This window comes from Microtus pennsylvanicus, chromosome 17 (genome assembly GCF_037038515.1).
Source record: "Microtus pennsylvanicus isolate mMicPen1 chromosome 17, mMicPen1.hap1, whole genome shotgun sequence".
In the NCBI taxonomy this organism is placed as follows: domain Eukaryota; kingdom Metazoa; phylum Chordata; class Mammalia; order Rodentia; family Cricetidae; genus Microtus; species Microtus pennsylvanicus.
This window is the reverse complement of record NC_134595.1, coordinates 33,024,325-33,041,858: the sequence shown is the minus strand read 5'-3', so window position 1 is coordinate 33,041,858 and position 17,534 is coordinate 33,024,325. Positions and strand designations below refer to the sequence as shown.

Sequence of the window (17,534 nt, the reverse complement as noted above, 5' to 3'; positions counted from 1 at the left end):
GCCAGCATTTGTGTAGAACCAGGCATTGGCTTTACTACGGAGCGGAGCATGGTGGACCTCCACCTATGTGTGGAACCTCCTTATTCTTAGGAGCTGCACGCCAGGTATTTCAGGGTGAAGACTTGAGAGTCTTGTTCACTTTCACACAACTCAGGAAACAGAGAATGGAGATAGAACCTAAATATGCACGGGGCTGCCATCTTTTGAGTCTGAACTGAGAACACACAGGAGTTCAATGTGCCATGTTTAATCCCCTCCCTCCCTTTCTTCCTTCAGAACCGGGGGTTATATTCAGGGTTTCATATACAATATATGGGTAGTCTTCTGTGGTCCTCTGCTGAGATAACAGCCCTAGACTTTTTTTTTTGCCACTATTTATTTTGAGACAGAGTTTCTCTAAGTTATCCAGTCTGGCCGCGAACTTGCTTGTAGCCTGCTTAGGCCTTGAATTTGTGATATGAGATTGCAGGTCTGTACTACCAGAGCCATTCTTCTTAAAACTCTTCTTTATAAGGTCTGGAGAAGCTTGGCATAGCGACTGAAGGGCCCTAGCAGGCCTGAGCATGGCAAACATGGCACGGACAGGTTTTACCCTTCACTCTCCCCTCTCCCTTCCTAAAAATTGTTAGATTGACCTTTCTAAAGCTAGCCCCCAAAGACCATTCCCTTATTGGACCACTGACTCAACCCTGAGAATAAACACCAAGGTCCAACAACCAAAATCATTATTTGGCTAATATGTCCAACCAGGATTTTACCAACTCGCCGTAGCACAGACACACACACCCTTTTCTCTTTAAAAACTCACTTCTGCAGAAAACGCTTGCTGTTGCCGCCACCACCACCACTACATTTGCAGGCTCCCCTCCACCCTACTTGCCCCTCTAGGGTAATAAATCTCCTTTATGCTGAGAATTTGGTGTCTGGGTGTGCCCTGGACCAACTCCAAGAGGGTTGCCTTCCTTTACAGTGATATATTTCTGTAATCTGAGCATTTAGAAATCATAAGTTTGAAGCCAGACTGAGCTACATAGTTGACACCCTGTGACAAAAATAGACTAATAGGGGCCACTGAGCATGCTCAGTGAGTAAAGGGGCTTACTGCCAGCCTGATATCTTGAGTTCGATCTCTAGATACATGTACACATGCATGCATACACAAATAAAATATAACAAACAAACAAGGAGAAGGCAGTGCTGGGAGCTGCTGTGTGCTGAGCATGGGCTGAGGGACAGCGATGAAACATCTGTCCTTCATGGCTCCCGCTCTTCCTGAAGGTGAAGATTGGGGAGAAGCGAGCCTCACAGGTCTTGTGGTCCAGCCCTTGCCTCTGTGCTGCCAGGACAGATGAGTTCCAGAGAGCTCTGCAAACCTCGGCAGGTCCAGAGGCTAGGGTTGGGGGAGGGAACTCACATCCTCCCTGCCTCTCTTCCAGACTCAGAGATCATGTGACCTGCAACTGTTGCTATGAAGCCTAGACCTTGTCTGTCACCTCAGCCTCTTTTTCATGAATATGTGATTAACTCCACAAGCTTCAGAGAAACAAGAAAGGGGCAACAGCTGACGGATTTGTATTGCTAGCTGCTGGGGATAAAGTTATTATTAATCAAATGGCCATCACCCATCCCCTGTGAAGCCCCAGCAGAAGGCCAGGCTCCAAGCCCCACGTGTGAATATGGCTGACGTCAGAGACCCGCAATACAGTAGGCCCTAAGAATCCGATTCGGAGAGAGCTGATTGTCCTACCAGGTCCTTCTGGAAAGGTCTCTAAAGAATTTGCTTTGTGGACACTCCTGTCAGTGCCCTGGCAAATGCTTTTGAAAAGTCATTGGATCAATCACATGTTTGAATTTATCTGCATCTATTTTCTTGGTTTAAGAATCATCTTTGTTGATTATGGGAATGGAAGAAGGAATAATGCTTCTTTTTGAAGGTGGCAGAGTTCAATATGGGTGTCTTGATTCGGGTTCCTGGGAGAGCCAGGCATAAGACAGTAAGGCAAGTTCCCAGAAGCCCATGAGGGTGTTGAAGCAGGCATGGGGATAAGGAAGAAGCCAAGATTCTTGCATGCCATCTTGATGTCCTGGTCTCAGCTGCCCCGAGGAGAACACAGACTCCCTTTCAGAGTTCATCCCTGCCTGCTTTGAAGATGTCGGCAGCAAGCTAGTTCCTCTCTAAGGGCTGTAAGAAACCGGGCCAGGAAGGTCAGCTGCAGGGATCCCATTGACAGGGACCAGGAGAAAGTGGTCTCTGAGAGACACAGTGCCGGAATTCTACCCAGCATCATCGGCATGTAAGGAATTACCTTCTATTTCTCACTTCTAGAAAATGCTACCCTTATATTGCTTATTGGTTGCCGTGTAAAAATAGCCCAAAGACTTACATTTACTCTTTCCATTAGCTTCTACGGACGATGAAGCTGGTGGTTTTGGGCTGGTGGTTCAAGCTTGTAGGCAATCGCTGGCTCGGTCTGCAGGCTCATCTTCCAAGTTCATGGCTCCTGACACTGGCAGGAAGTCTCTGCCGCCTCAGCCTTCCTCACCCACCACCAAGCAAGCAAGCAAGCCCTGCCCTGGACTGCCATGGGAGCACACACATTGCCTTGCTGTGCTGGCCAGGGTTGATAGATTTCAGATCTTTCTATCAGAACAGTGACTAAGCTCCATCTACTCTTGGGTGTGAATACGGGGCTGGGAGGGGCTTGGGGGCCAACCTGAGGTGGGCTTCTGTATGATTCTTGAGTTTTGGCCAGAAAAGTAACAAAGGCAACAGAGTTAACACTCCCAGGGGCGGGCTGTCTCTTTACCAGGCTTGGAGGAGGTGTGAACTTTGCTGCCAGGTCCCTCCTAGGGTCCTCGGCTACTTGATGATCTGTCTTGAGCGAGTCCCATCTCATTTCTCTCTTATGCACAATTAGCTCTCTCCAGGCCAGGACAAGGCAGGTTTTCTAGCACACACGTGACCTCGTAACCTGGCAAGGCTTGGATCCTGGCAGTCATTACACTGGGTCAAAATAGAGCCTGCTATTATTCTGCACCGCAGAGTCGAGGTCTTAATTTAGAGGTTCGACGATGGCATGACGGGCGGCGTCGGGATCCAGCACTGACGGCACCAATTACCCGAGTCAGAGAGAGACGACCGAAAGCAGGAGAGTTCCTGTCTCCTCCCAGGGCTCAGGGTGCAGACTGAACTCTGGAACCGCCAGGATGCCAAGGATCACGTTTGGTGCTCCTTTTGGTCTCTACAGCACTTCCCCGACTCTCTAACGCGTGATGGCAATCCCGAGACGTTGTTCAAGGGTGAAGGAAGGAATTCTCCCATAGGTTCTTGCGCAGGAAGAATGCGGCTCATAGTGCACTGCTGCCGCCAGCGCAACAGAGAAGTCTTGAGTGGCAGTGTTTCACGAGTTTCTCTCCACAGGCCCAGGGCACAAGCTAGAAATGCAGCTCCTTGTCCACACTTCCACAAGAGGAGACGGCTTGCGGGAGAGAGCAAATGGTCGGGTCTGTATATGTAGCCCAGATGTTTGGTGCGGCATGGGAAGAGAATCCGAGTTCTCCAAGATGAGGGCTATGAAGCCTTGAAGGATAGCAGGGCTCTCGCGGGGGGAGGGGATGTGCAGAGGTGATGAGGTGTGGCTGAAACCTCAGGATTGCTTGCCTGGTGATTAGGGCAGATCTTTAAAAATATGGGTAGTAGCTGGTCAGGGTGGTGCACACCTTCAGTCCCAGATAAAAGTAAGCAGACGCCTACTAGTTCAAGGCCAGCCTGGTCTACTTAGGGAGTTACAGATAAACCAAGGCTACACAGCGAGATCCTATTTTAAGCTGTAAACCAAACCAACAGTAAGTAGTGCTGACAGGTGACTTAGGTGCTTGCTGAGCAAGCATGAGGACTTGAGTTCAAAGCTCCAGACCTCCCCTAAAAGAGCTGGGTATGCCAACACATGCCTAGAATCCCAGTGCCGGGGAGACGGTGACAGGAGGATTTCAGCTCCACTTCAATGAGAGACGATAGAGAGAGATTAAGGAAGATGATACAGATATGAATAATTTGCATTGGTATGGATCTTGGTTTATTGATATAAATTTAAGGTCAGTTTCGTTATGTGTATAATTTTTAATCTTGATGAAGGTATTGTGTTTGTGTAGCTCATTTAAAAATGTAATGTATAATTAAGAAGTATAGGTTAATAGGTAATCATCTATAATAGTCAAGCTTGTAGTCATGTTAGTTAGATTTTTCTAGATGTATAGAGATATGTTTCAGTTAGATAGGTATTATTCAAATCTTTCAGAGACCTTCAGAATATGGCATTTAAAATGTTTAAAAATTTAGAACTTTTCATGACAATGAGACACATTTGCTCCTGGCAACACCAAGCTACTTCAAGAGGAAGATGGGCATTGAAGAGGCTCCTTATGGAGCTGGTTAGCCATTTGGGCAAGAAACTGCTCTTGCCTGGACTGCTTCACTGGACTTGCAGAACCCACAGAGAAATGACTGCTGAACTTGCCTAAAGGAGAGACGATCCTCTGGGGTTTCTGCTTCATGAAAGAGTCTACTAGACTTTCTGCAGGACACAGAAGAAAATGACTGATAAACTGCCAATATAGGCAAATCTGTCTTTGAAATGTCCTGCTTTATGAAAAAGTCTGCTGGATGCTATGGGCCTGTAGGCTAAATATGGATGCCCCAACGGTACAAAAGAACTTTGGGTGACTGTCCAGGTACTGAGATGTCTCTGCCAATTCTAGAATTTTGGAATTTGCTTACAATATACTTCCTGTTTACTTAGGTAATATTATATCCTTCTGGAGTCTTTGATGGAGTTGAAAAATAGATATAGTTATAGTTTTCCTTAGTTATGATAAAAGATAAAATAGATAAAAATATCGTAACTGTAATTCTTGCTTGATAACTGTTTTGTTATATGTAATTTTACTGTGTTAAAGTTAAAGCCTTCCTTTTTGTTTAAAAGGAAAAGGGGAAGTGGTATAGGAGGTCCTTCTGTCTTTGTGTTGCTTTCATTAGTTAATCAATGAAGAAACTGCTTTGGCCCTTCTACTCTTTACCCTCACAAGACCACCTCCCAGCTCAAGCTTTTCTTTTTTGAAGGGGAATCTTGCATAGCTGAGGTCAGCTTCCTTCCAACACACTATAAAGTCAGTCAAGGATGACCTTGAACTCTAGCCTACCCCTCCACCTCTGGAGTGCTAGGATTGCAGGGTTGTTCCAGCAGGCCCAGTTTATGCAGTATTTTTCTTGCTAGACAAATTCTCTACCACTGAGCTTCTAGCAGACCTGTACAGTTATTACTAAATGGTGGAATAAGTAAGCCTGGGCTCTCCAGCCTTTCCCATTAGAGTCGCTGCTGTTCTTCACCCCTGTCTGTTCACCTATCATGCCTGACTTAAGGCAGAGACGGTCAGAGAGCCTCGTTCACCCCCAGGGTCACACCTCAGAGATGTGTTTGACGTTCTGAAGAGGACAAGCTTGTCTCTTCAACATCAGGAAGAGGGGGGAAGATTAGAAATTCTGTAAAGAAGACACAGCTGTCAAAGGCTTGTGAGCTGTAAGATGGAAGTCACAGACTGTCTAAAAATAGGAAGATGCTCAGAGGTGACACCCAGCCTCCCCGGAGACTGCATAGCCGAGGGCCTGGAATCTTCTGAAGCTCTGGTCCCTTCACTGAAGGCCACAGAATGGGGCAGTCTATCTGGACACCTGGCGTGGAGAAGACTGATTTGTGTGCCCCTTGCTGGGCACGTTGTCTTCACCTCAGCTGGCAGTAGAAGCATGGGTTATTGGGCAGAGTCCAGGACGTCTTGTATGCTGGATAGTTTATGTCAGCTTGACACACGCTAAATTCATCTGAAAGGCGGGAACCTCAATTAAAAAAAAATGCCTTCATAAGATCTGGCTGTGAGCAAGCCTGTATGTAGGACATTTCCTTAGAGATTTGTAGGTGGTGCCATCCCTAGACTGGTGGTCCTGGTTTCTATAAGAAAGCAGGGTGAGCAAGTCAGTGAGCAGCCTCCCACCTGGCTTCTGCATCAGCTCCTGCCTCAGGTTTCTGTCCTGTTTGAGTTCCTGCCCTGACTTCTCTTGCTGAACAAGTGATGTGGACGTGCAAGCCAGATAGCCCTTTTCTCTCCGCAGGGCTTTTGGTCATGGTGTTTTTTTTTCCACAGAAAAACGCCAAGACACCCTGTTACTCAGAATGCTGCACCCCTATGGCAGCCACTTGGCCATTGCATGGGTGTATCTCTGAGAATCCAGGGGTGGAGGGCTCCAGGTCCCGGACTCTGTAGGAGCGTGCATGTGTACAGGAATCATGTGCAAGACCCATGAGGTGGGAACGGAACCTGGCCTGGCCTACCTTCGGGCTTATATAGTCAGCGCCCTCTGGGTGGCCTTGGGTGGCCTTGGTGGCCAGTAAGACTGTAAGAACTGATGGCTCTCTCAACTCCTGGAAACATCAGATATGGCCTCAAGGATCTGGGATCCGGGCCACTTCTCTGAAGATCATCCCTTTTCCTTTTTAAGTTGGTTTTGTTTTCTTTTTAAAATAAGTTCCAGGATGTAGCATGTAGTTCAGTGCCCTGAGCTTGCACCAGGTCCTGAGTCCTAGCCCAGCATGACCAATAAACAAATAAACAACATTTTAAATTTTTTTCAAAAATGAACCTATTTTTTTTTTAAAAAAAAATCCTTTTTATTATGGAAAATTTCAAGCACACTCGAATAGACAGAAGAGTATGAGGATCTCCTCAAGCCTGCACCCCAAGCCCAGCAGCTCTCAGCTCAGGGCCCTGTGTTTTATCTCCACTCTCCGCCCACTTCCTCCTCGGCCTGGATTATTTTGGAGCAAATCCTGGACATCATCTTGCCACAGCCAAAATATTCCAGACTGTCTCTCCAAAAGATGTAAAGATTTACACATGGCCGAAGAATAACTCTCATGCTGTGAGACTGTCCTAGGAAATAAATAATCATTTCCCAGCGTCGTGAGACATTTGACCTGCGTCCAAAATTTCTCGTCTTTGAACGCTTGAAGCCCCACCCCCGACTCCCAACGTTCCCCCCACCCCCACCCCTGGGTCAGCAGTGTGTTGGCTGAAAAAGGGAATTTTGAAAGAGTTTCTACGTTGCAATTGGTTAATACTACTTCTCGCGTCTCTCGGGGCTTGTTTACACTTCTGTTGTGTTTTATTTTAAGAAACTTTCTTACTGTAAGGCTCGCTTGTAGCAAAAACCCAAACAGGCACCAATGAACAGGCTGCCCCCCCCCCCCCCGGAACTGTTTGTGCCATTTGTGTGTTTCCATGGAAACACAGTTTCAAATATGGAACCTGGTCCCTGCCCAGCTTCAGCAATTCACACTCACGATGGCACACTTGAGCCTTTGGTGTGGCGCCGGACAGTTCACAGCCGTGGCCACGTTGGAGATGGGTCAGCGGACGATGGTCACCGGTGCTTAATAACCTCTCCACCTAGTTAAGTTACATAAACAGTAGGCCATCGCTGGGAGCGGGCAGGCAGGATGGGACTCTTCGCTGGTTTAGCAGCTGGTCTGGGGGTCTCCAGTGATGCAGTTTTATGAGTTGTCGCCTATGCCAGGGACAGGATTTACTGTGATGCTCTTGTGTTCTTGCAAGCAACCCCTACCCTTGCTCCTGTAGGAAACCCCAGTAAATTCATTGGATCACCAGCCCGGACTTGGCAGAGTCATTTCTTTGGTACGCCTTTGCCCTCTGTACCTCAGGAGACTAGAAACACACTCTCCTGGAAAGGCCACACAGACTCTAATTATGATGTGCTGTAATTAGCTCAGCAAACAGAAGCACCTCCCAGCGCCCCTCTAGAAAGCGTGGTGCTCTGCCGTGCCAGTGCCTCCCACATGCCACCTCACTCAGCACCATTGTAACTCCCACTGCCCTATGGTGCACGGAAGAGTGCTGGGAAAACACGCTCAGGTAGGCTGCAGACAATTCTAGAACCTGGAGGATAGGTACTAACCATGACAACGTGATGCATGTCCACCACCCAGTCTGCTCAGAAGCTAAAGGCCATTCTGAAGACCCCAGCCCTCTAGTCTGCAGACTCTGGTTCCTCCTGTTCCTACCTCCATCTGTGACTTTTCACCTTGTACACACTGCCATCGGTGTTCTCTTATGTGAGGCCCAGGGCCTAACTGATGAGACCAAGGGTTGCCTGACTCTCCTTGATTTTCTTTTTTCTTTCTTAAAAGATCATTTTTGTGTCTGTGTGAATATATATCATGTGTGTAGATACTTGTAGATGCAGGAATAGGTCATCAGATATACCTTGGAGCTATAGTTATAGGCAGTGGTAAGCCACCGTTTGTAGTGGCTTGAAACCGAACCATATCTTTACTACTGAGACATCTCTCTAGCCCCTCACCTTAGGTCTTGCAGATGCAGGTCCCACTAAGTGTGAATGGCCCATTAATCTTGCCCTCCCTTCCTTTAGCTATCATCAGAGAGGTAGATACCTGACCCAAAGGTGGCCAACCAAATTCTTTCCCTTCACAGGTGTTTCTTCTCTAAGAAATGTGAAGGAAGTTCTCATTGGCTGTGGAGGGCACGGTGAAAGGTCACGTTGGCATGGCTGTTCTTTCAATTATGGGCAAACAGGGAGAAGAAGCTGGGCAGAAACAGATGACAAAAAAAGCAGGGAGGAAGAACCCCAGAGAAACTGATCAAGTGTTTCTGGCTCCTGCCACTGTTACAGCTTTGTGAAGATAGGCTCGTTTCTTAGATTCTTTGGAATTTCAGGAGTTTTCTATAATTAATCGATTGAGCAAGTGAATAGGCTTCTGATCTCAACAGAAGTAGCCTGTGCTGGGGAATAAAACATGGATGTCTACTACTGTGGCTACTTCCATTCAACTTTCCCATCAACGACTGCCTCGCTAGTGCTGTATGGCAGGAAAAACAAGAGCCCCGGAGGTTGAAAAGAAAGAAACAAGACTGTATTCACAGTGGGTATGAGTCTGTGGGTAAGGGGTGATACAAACAGAGCAAATAAGCAACTCTGTCAAGATCACCGAATACTAGAGAAACTTATATTACATCTCCCATTTAACCAAGCCTATTGCATTTTATGCACTACCAATGTGTTCTGTTCATCGATAAATAAGGTAAACACAGACGTACAAAACACTAGCATATAAAATGAGATAAAAAGGCAAAGAAACAGGGACAAATTTAATTAAAATACATCTAAAACTAGGCAGGAAGAATGGCTCAGTGAATAAAGCACCTTCCACTCAAGCTTGAGAAATTGAGTTCAAGTCCCCAGAATCCATGTAAGGCCAGACACACTAATGCACATCTGTAGTCTCAGTGTCTCCATGGAGATGGGAGACAGAGACAGGAGAATCCTTGCAAGCCATCACCCCAATCAAATCATCATCACCGTAAGCCATCACTGTAAGCTATCTTCACTGTAAGCCATCATCACTGCAAACCATCATCACTGCAAGCCATCACTGTAAGCCAGTGAGCAGGCCAGCTAGCCCAGCTTACATAGTGGCGAACAAGAGACCCTGCCTCACACAAGGTAGAAGGCAAGGACTGACCTCCACAGGTACACTGTAGTGCACACACCTATAGTCACACGCATGGACACGCATATGCCCAAGAATACCCATGCACATATGAACAACACACACAAGGATTTAAAATATGCGTCATTGCTGGCTTAGTTTTAAAACATCTAAATAGAGGGGATATATTCATAACTAAATAAGTTGGGATATATTCATGGTCTGAACAATTTAAGGAGTCAAGGATCCCCAAATTTATCTGTAAGGATCATGAAATTTCGACTGCAGAGCCCACCAGACATATTTTTGAGAGTAGAAATTGACATCCTGATTCTAAAATGTATATGGGAACACAAAACCTAAAATAGGCTTGTCTTTAAAAAGAAGGATGTAGGAGGGTCCACACTACTAGATTTTCAGCATAAAGCTACAGAATTGAAGACAGTGTGGTACGGGCATAAGGAGAATCAACGAGATCAATGAAAAGTCTAGCGACAAACCCACCTGTGTGTGCGCAGTATGGTGGCTTTTTAAAAAAAGGATCAACAAACTGGTCCTAGTGACGCATAACTTCCAATCCCAGCTCTTAGGGGGCTGAAGCAGGAACTCCATGCGTTTTAAGGTCAGGCTAGACTATGTAGTGAATTCAGGGTCAGCATGGGTTATATCTGTCTCAGAAAGTGAAACACACATAAAAGAAAGAAAAAATAAAAGTATGGCAAGGCACGGATGCCATTCACTGACAGGAGCCAAAGGCGGTTTATGTAAACGGCACTGAAGCAGCTGCATGGCCATATGGACCGCAAGACAGAAATGCCGAGCTCAAGGTATGACGGCCTGTGGAAGTCAGATATTTGTTAGCAAATACAGCGATGAGAGAACAACATTGATAAGCTACTGTCAACAAAATTAAAAATCTATGCTCACGGAAAGACAAGAAAATGGTGATACATGGGTATCAATGTGTGCGGTGCGTATCTCAGGACAAGAGCCTTTGTTTTTTTAGATTTTTTTGAGCCAGGTCTCACTCTTAGCCCAGATTGCCTTGGAACTCACTATGTAGGTCAGGGTGGCCTGAATCCACTGTGATGCTCCTGCCTCTGCGTCCTGAGTACTGAGATTACAGACATGATCACCATGCCTGGCTTGGTCATGGATTCTTTTATTTAACATATAAGAAATACAAACACAAAAAATAAGGATGGGCAAGTGATCTGAATGAGCACCACCCGAAAGCAAGTGGAGAGCCAATGAGACCTTCATGGTCATCAGGGCCATCATGCGTTAGAGCCGAACTGAGTTAGAGTGACAACCAGGACAGCGAGGGACAGAAACAGACCTGACATGAAAAGATGCCTTTCCCAGTGTCCTTGACACTGATGGAAGTGTCACACAGCATGGTTTTAGCCAATGAGATGTAAGCAGTGTCAGTGGGATCAAGGAAACCTCTTAAAAGAAAGGCGGGGAGCTGGCAGGAACCATCCACCCCTCCCATCTTCCCTCCTGAACTGTAGCTGTAATGGCTGGAGCTCTGGAGTCATCGTAACAGATGGCAGAAAGGAATTCCAGTCATGATCTTCAGACTTCTTTTATACAGAAGCCAAGTAGACACCCACTGTGGTGAACTGGGTCATGTGGCATTTGGTTATAAGGAGTGTGCTAAATAGTTTTATGTTAACTGGGCACAAACTGAAGTCATTTGAGAGGCAGGAACCTTAATTAAGAAAATGTCTCCAGGGCTGGGGAGATGGCTAGGTGGTTAAGAGCAATGGCTACTCTTCTAGAGGACTCAGGTTCAATTCCCAGCACCCACCCAGCAGCTCACATCTGTCTGTAATTCCGGTTCCAGGGCTTCTGAGACCCTCAGACAGACAAAATGTCAATGAACATAAAATAAAGTTTAAAAAATAAGAGAAAAATACCTCCATAAGATCTGTCTGCATGCGAGTCTATACGGCACTTACTTCGTGATCAATGAGGAAGGGTGAATGATGCCATCCCTGGGCTGCTGGTCCTGGGTTCTATAAGAGCAGGCTGAGCAAGCCATGTGAGCAAGCCAGTAAGCAGCACCCCTCCATGACCTCTGCATCAGCTCCTGCCTCTAGGTTCCTACCCTGTATGAGTTCCTATCCTGACTTCCTTTGAAGACAAACAGCATGGAAGTGTAAGCCAAATAAACCCTTTCTTTCCTAAACTGATTGCGGTCATGATGTTTCATCACAGCATAGTAACCCTAACTACAGCAAGAGCTAAATTCGATTCTAACTGGTACCATACACAAATACCCTACAAATAAGAGTGCAATGAATAAATCAAAGTCCAATCACCCTACAGCACATGGTATGGCTGGCTGGTCCACATATGTGTAGAAAATGATTTAAAACACTGTTGTTTGTGATACATGAGTAGACAGAAAACAACGAATAGCAGAAGCTGTCTGATGGAGAGAAAGCATGCATAAGATGCATAAAATGCACAGGAAAAAGACCAAACACAGGCGAAGTTTATTAAAGCCTCTCTAGGGTGGTGGAACCATAATATTCCTTTTCTAATCCCCAGTGTGCATAATATCCCCAAATTCCTATTTTGTAATAGAATAGTTTTTTACAGAAGAAAGTTGTGAGTTTAAAAACAAAGTACCTGCAAGCAGCCAAGTCATTGTAAGGGGAATTAAAACTAACAGTTGTGAGTGCAGTTCAGGTAGTAGAGTGGCCATCTGGCATGTAGGAGCCCTGCGTTTAAACCCCGGTGCCATGTGAACCTGGTATGGTAGTGCATCCTGTCTGTAATCCCAGCACTAGGGAGAAAGCGGCGGGAAGATCAGGAGTTCAAGTCCTGGTTCCGCAGCTATAAGCTGGGACTCAGAGAGGAAGGCAAGAACTGACTTGTGCAAATCGCTTATGCAGGAGTGCTCGTGCGTGCATGCGCATGTGCACATGCATGTACACACACACGCCAAAATAATCTCTGGCTATCTAGTGATTTCTTTTGAGGGCAGCCTGGGCTATATGAGATCCTGTCTCAAATCAAAACAAAATAACAAAAATGACAAACAACTCCCTGTATCTCTGAGAGGACTAGGTAGTGTGGGTGTCTGCCATGCCCTTCAGTCCCAGACCCTCCTAGGCTTGCACGGCTCACCTGGCTTCCTGGGCTCCTGTGACCCTCTGTGCTGCTGTTCTCCAGGGAGACACTCCTCCCTGGGGCAGATTCAAGGCCAAGGGTTCATTTACAGATTTCTCACTTTCTGACGAATCTGTGGCGTTTAAAAAATGGAGCAAGTTAGAAAATATGCATCTCTCCCGTTTCAGGAAAACCCGTGAGTGACAGTAGTGTCTGTCACCCCAAGAAGAAGGTAGAGTGAGGGTGGCCCTATTGTCACCCCAAGAGTGAGGGTGGCCTCTCTTCTCACTCTCCAAAGGGATATTTGCTATGCCTTGTGTGGTATTTGGTGATCTGGGATGTCATTGCCATGGACTTTTAAACTAAGATACCAGCATCTTCATTTATGTGTACACACACACTTACACACAGTGGGGATGGGCACTGGAAACATAATAACAAGCTCACATGTGAGCCTGGCTGGTATTTCGAGGACCACAAAGCTGCCATTGTGAGCTCACTTCTGGACAAACATTTGTAGCTTGTCAACACCTTCACATCTAATCTCAACCTCTGAGTCCTAATCAGTGGGCAGTCACAGCAGGTCTCGACTGCCCCATCAGCCCGGTGGGCCGTGGGTCGGGGAATCTCAGGTAGTCCTGGAGAGTTAACTCCAGAGAGGAGGGAGGAGTCACTCTAGCCACCAGACTGTCTCTAATGAGACTGACTTATCTGTGGGCTGAACACCGGTGGCACTGTTGTAGGTGACAGGGAAGGGGGTGACCCTGCTCTAGCCTCCTCGGGTTTGGCTAAGGGAAGCTACGGGCTCTCTTCTTATTCCACTGTGACCCTCTTCACCCTCCTCCTGGACACAGCCCTCTGCCACCTTCAGGTGGATGAAAAGTACCTAGGCTGACGCGTTACAAGTTTTGTCTCCAGCTGGTGGTGCTGTTGGGAGCTGCTGGATACAGGAGGAGGTGGGGCGTGGGAAAGAAGCTGGTCATTGGGCTATCTCCTGGAAGGCTTATCTCTTCCTAGACCCTCCTTCTCTCTCTGAATGGTTCTTCCTCACTTTCCCAACATATTGGCCACCATCTAGATACCCTGCTCGTCTCTGGCCAAAGCAGGACAGCCTGAGAAGCCCCGACTGAACCCCTCTTGCAGCCGTGAGCCCCAGGACACTTTTCTTCCTTCCAGTTGATGTATCTTGAGTATTTTGTCAACAATGGAAAGCTAATGAATATACCCGCCTTGCCTCCCACCACAGAAGGACCCTGTAGCCCCAGATCAGGCAGCTACATGTATTTTTTCTATACCCTACATGCCTGCTCTGTCCAATAGGGCAGCCACTGTCCATGAAAGGCTCTTACATACTTGGGATACGATTGATGTGGCTGGAGAAATGCATTTTCCATTTCATTCGACTTAAATCCAAACATGAAAACAGAGCGGCGGTTTGATGATGGGAAAACTAAGAATATTTGGAACAATTTGGGTATGTAAATTTACTTTTTTGACTGTACATTTTATGAGATCTAAATCCAGATCAAGTATTTATTTCCCATGAGGATTTGGCGAGTGAACACAAAGGATTGTGCTATAAGATGCTCAACAGGATTCAAAGACAGTGCACACAGGGGACCTGGCTCACTGATAAGTCATTTTTATAAGGACTCGTCTCATTATGTAGCCAGGCTAGTCTCAAACTCCCAGTCCTCCTGTCTATTACTAGGATTATAGATGTGTGGGATTACACACAGATACATATATATTTATATACACACATGTATATTTTATACATACACGTACATTTACATACATGTGTGTACATTCATATACATATGTGTGCATTTGTATATACACATGTATATTTATATAAACACATTTATATACACATGCACATTTATATACACGCATGCACATTTATATACACATGTACATTTATATACATATACATACTTTTTTGCACATGTGTACATTTATATACATATATACATAGTGCCTGGGTCACTGATACTTTTTATGCTAATTATTAACTATAGGACATAGGATAATATTTTGGAAATGATTGTTCTTGTTTTTAATTTCTCTGTGTAGCCCCTGGCTGTCCTGGAACTCGCTCTGTAGACCAGGCTGGCCTCGAACTCAGAGATCTGCCTGCCTTTGCCTCCCGAGAGCTGGGACTAAAGGTGTGTGCCACCATCACCCAACATATTATTGTATTTAATAAGACATATTACTACAATAAACCTTATTCATTTCTTTGTTATTAAAAACCTTTTAGATTTACGTATATTATGCGTATGAGTGTTTGGCTGCATGTAGGTACATACACCACATGAATGCCTGTGCCCACAAAGGTCACAAAAGGTCATCAGGTTCCTTGGATCTGAAGTTATGGATGGTTGTGAGCCACCATGTGAGTGCTGGGAACTGAACCCATGATTCCTCTGCAAGAGCAGCAAGTGCTCTTAACCACCGAGCCATTTCTCCAGCCCCTCTTTGTAATTTTTAATATGGCCACTGAAAGGTTTAAAATGACCTTGAATACCAGCTTCTACAAGGGTGGTGTTTTAGGTATTGCATCCCTGTATCCATTCTGTCTGGACCCTGGACTCTCAGTGTCCGTGATAGATTGCAGACTCAAATATTCTCACCCTCAAGCGGTAGAGTCAGGGTCTCCCCCAACCCCTCTTCCCCCCCCCCCGGACTGGCCACGTGTGCTGTGCTGACCACATGAAGCTGAGTCTAGCCTCCCCCCCCTCCCAGGTTTGAAGGCTTCTGCCCATCTCTCCAGGATCCTCTGCCAGTGTCTAGACTGTGGGAAGACGAGATACAGGTGGGGTGCAAATGAGCCTTCTAACTGAGACCCCTAGACTGAAATGACTAGAGGGTTGGACAAGGCTGTCCCCACCTCTCAGTCCCACAAGCCACCAGCAGGCTGTGGAGACCAGGCACACTGTGTTGGTAAGGGGAGGCCCCCAGCCATCCCCACAATCAAGAGAAGCGACAGTATGTCTCTCTGTATTGGGGGTAGTTTGACTTGAGGCTAGTAAACAACCAGCACAGCAGTGATTCTTAACCTGTGGGTTGTGACTCCTTTGGGGGGGATGAACACAGGGGTTGCTTAAGACCATCGGAAAACAGATATTTGCATTGTGATTCATATCAGTAGCAAAATTACAATTACGAAGTAGCCACAAAACAAATTTATGGTTGAGGTCACCAAACATGGGAAACTGTATTAAACAGCCACAGCATTAGAAAGGCTGAGAGCCGCTACAATACGGGGTTTAACGGCTGTTTTTGAATAGCCAGCAAAGTCCCTGGACCTCCAACACACTAGGGGTGACACGCTTTCTGAGGACAGCTGCCATGCCCAGGCTTTGGGAAGACATCCCACACTCTGCAGTCCCAACGCAGTCCCTTCAGAGTCCTGGGGACAGCCCCACGGAAAGGTGTCCACCGCTGTGGCAGGCCCTACTGACAGAAGTTTCTGAACTTTATTCTGCTCAACAAGTATATATTTTGAGCAGATGAAATGTACCAGAACCAATGCAAGAGAATCAGGGGTCTCATCCCAAAGACCCCCTCCCAAGGTTTTAATCTCACGTGTATTCATGGCAACAGAAACCCCGACACTGGCAGGAACAGCACAAGGCAGGTTAGACTGACACCAGTAAGGAGATTTGTGTTCCCAAATGACCCAGGATGTGGACACTGCCATCTCCCGACAAGAAGACATTCATATATGACTTCACTGTGTCCCTTCAGGAGAAGCCTGTCATGTATGACCTAAGGTGACCCTTTCTCGGAAGAGGACATGATGTCCTACTATGGGAAAGGGAATTCTTCATGGGAAAATGACCTCAAGTGTTCCACCTTGCTGGACCCAACCCTGACCATTTCCAGTGCCTTTGGGTCTCCTTTCATTTCACGAGACTCCGAACATCAGTAGCTCACGTGACAGGTGTCCCCGGTACTGACCTGCCTGGTGACTGGCGCTCTGCTCAGACTTGCCTCTGGACTTGCGCTTGTGTCTCATGGCACGATTGAAGATGGAGTTCCTCTGGATTGGGATGAGGCAGCGGGGCTCTTCATCTTCAGCGTGCTCACCAGCCTCGGGTACCTCCCTGGTCTCTGGAAGTAACTCAGGCCTCATCTCAGCGGGACCGTGATTGCTTTCCCACAAACGGCTCACTGATTTCCTCTGAGGTTGTTCCCAGTCTGCAGAGTCTTTGGTCTCCATGGCAACGGGGCTAATGGTTTCTCAGCAGGGCTGCTGGGGTCAGTCACCTCCCTGACTTCATCAGTCTTCAGGGCTTTAGGATAGACAGAGAAGAATTGTCAGAGTTGTTGGGCTAAGTGGCCCATTCAGAGCATGGAATCCTTTTCCATTCGGGGTTGATGAGATTTGGGATAATCCACACACTCCACCAATCGCATCTTTGCCAACACGAGTTGCAGCGCAAACCGCTCATTTGGAGGCAGTCGTGCGTCGTCGTGTAATTGAAGCTTATTTGTCCTATTCATAGGCAGCACTTTAAGGGAAATGCTTAGAGCGGTTTGTATAACTAACTCGCAAGTAAATATTTCCTGAACAACTCCAGACAAAGAGCACCAAATTGCGAGAGAAGCCTAGGAGAGCAGGGGGAAGGGAAGGGCAGGCTGTAGGGCAAGGGGAAAGGGTGTTGGCATCGGCATGCCTCACGGGGGTCCGTTTACATCCAAGCAAACTTGAACTCCAAGTCAAAGCTCTTCCATCATCTAGAGGCCAAGTGCAGCTGAGTTAGTCGTCTCTTTGTATAAGAAGCTTTGTCCCATGGCCTGGAGTCACACAGGGTCATCTCCCTCCAG

At 46.7% G+C, this 17,534-nt stretch overlaps 1 protein-coding gene across 1 annotated transcript in view; it reads right to left on the bottom strand.

Moving 5' to 3' along the window:
- Ngef (neuronal guanine nucleotide exchange factor) overlaps nucleotides 1-16,995 on the bottom strand; it is a 62,543-nt gene extending 45,548 nt beyond the window's left edge. Inside the window, exons 1-2 of the mRNA XM_075951545.1 lie at nucleotides 16,665-16,995; nucleotides 12,717-12,831 (exon numbers count right to left, since the gene is read on the bottom strand). Coding sequence (XP_075807660.1) covers nucleotides 12,717-12,831; nucleotides 16,665-16,926 — 377 coding nt within the window. The 5' untranslated portion in view covers nucleotides 16,927-16,995. The remainder of the gene's footprint in view (nucleotides 1-12,716; nucleotides 12,832-16,664) is intronic.
- Nucleotides 16,996-17,534: the final 539 nt, after the last annotated feature.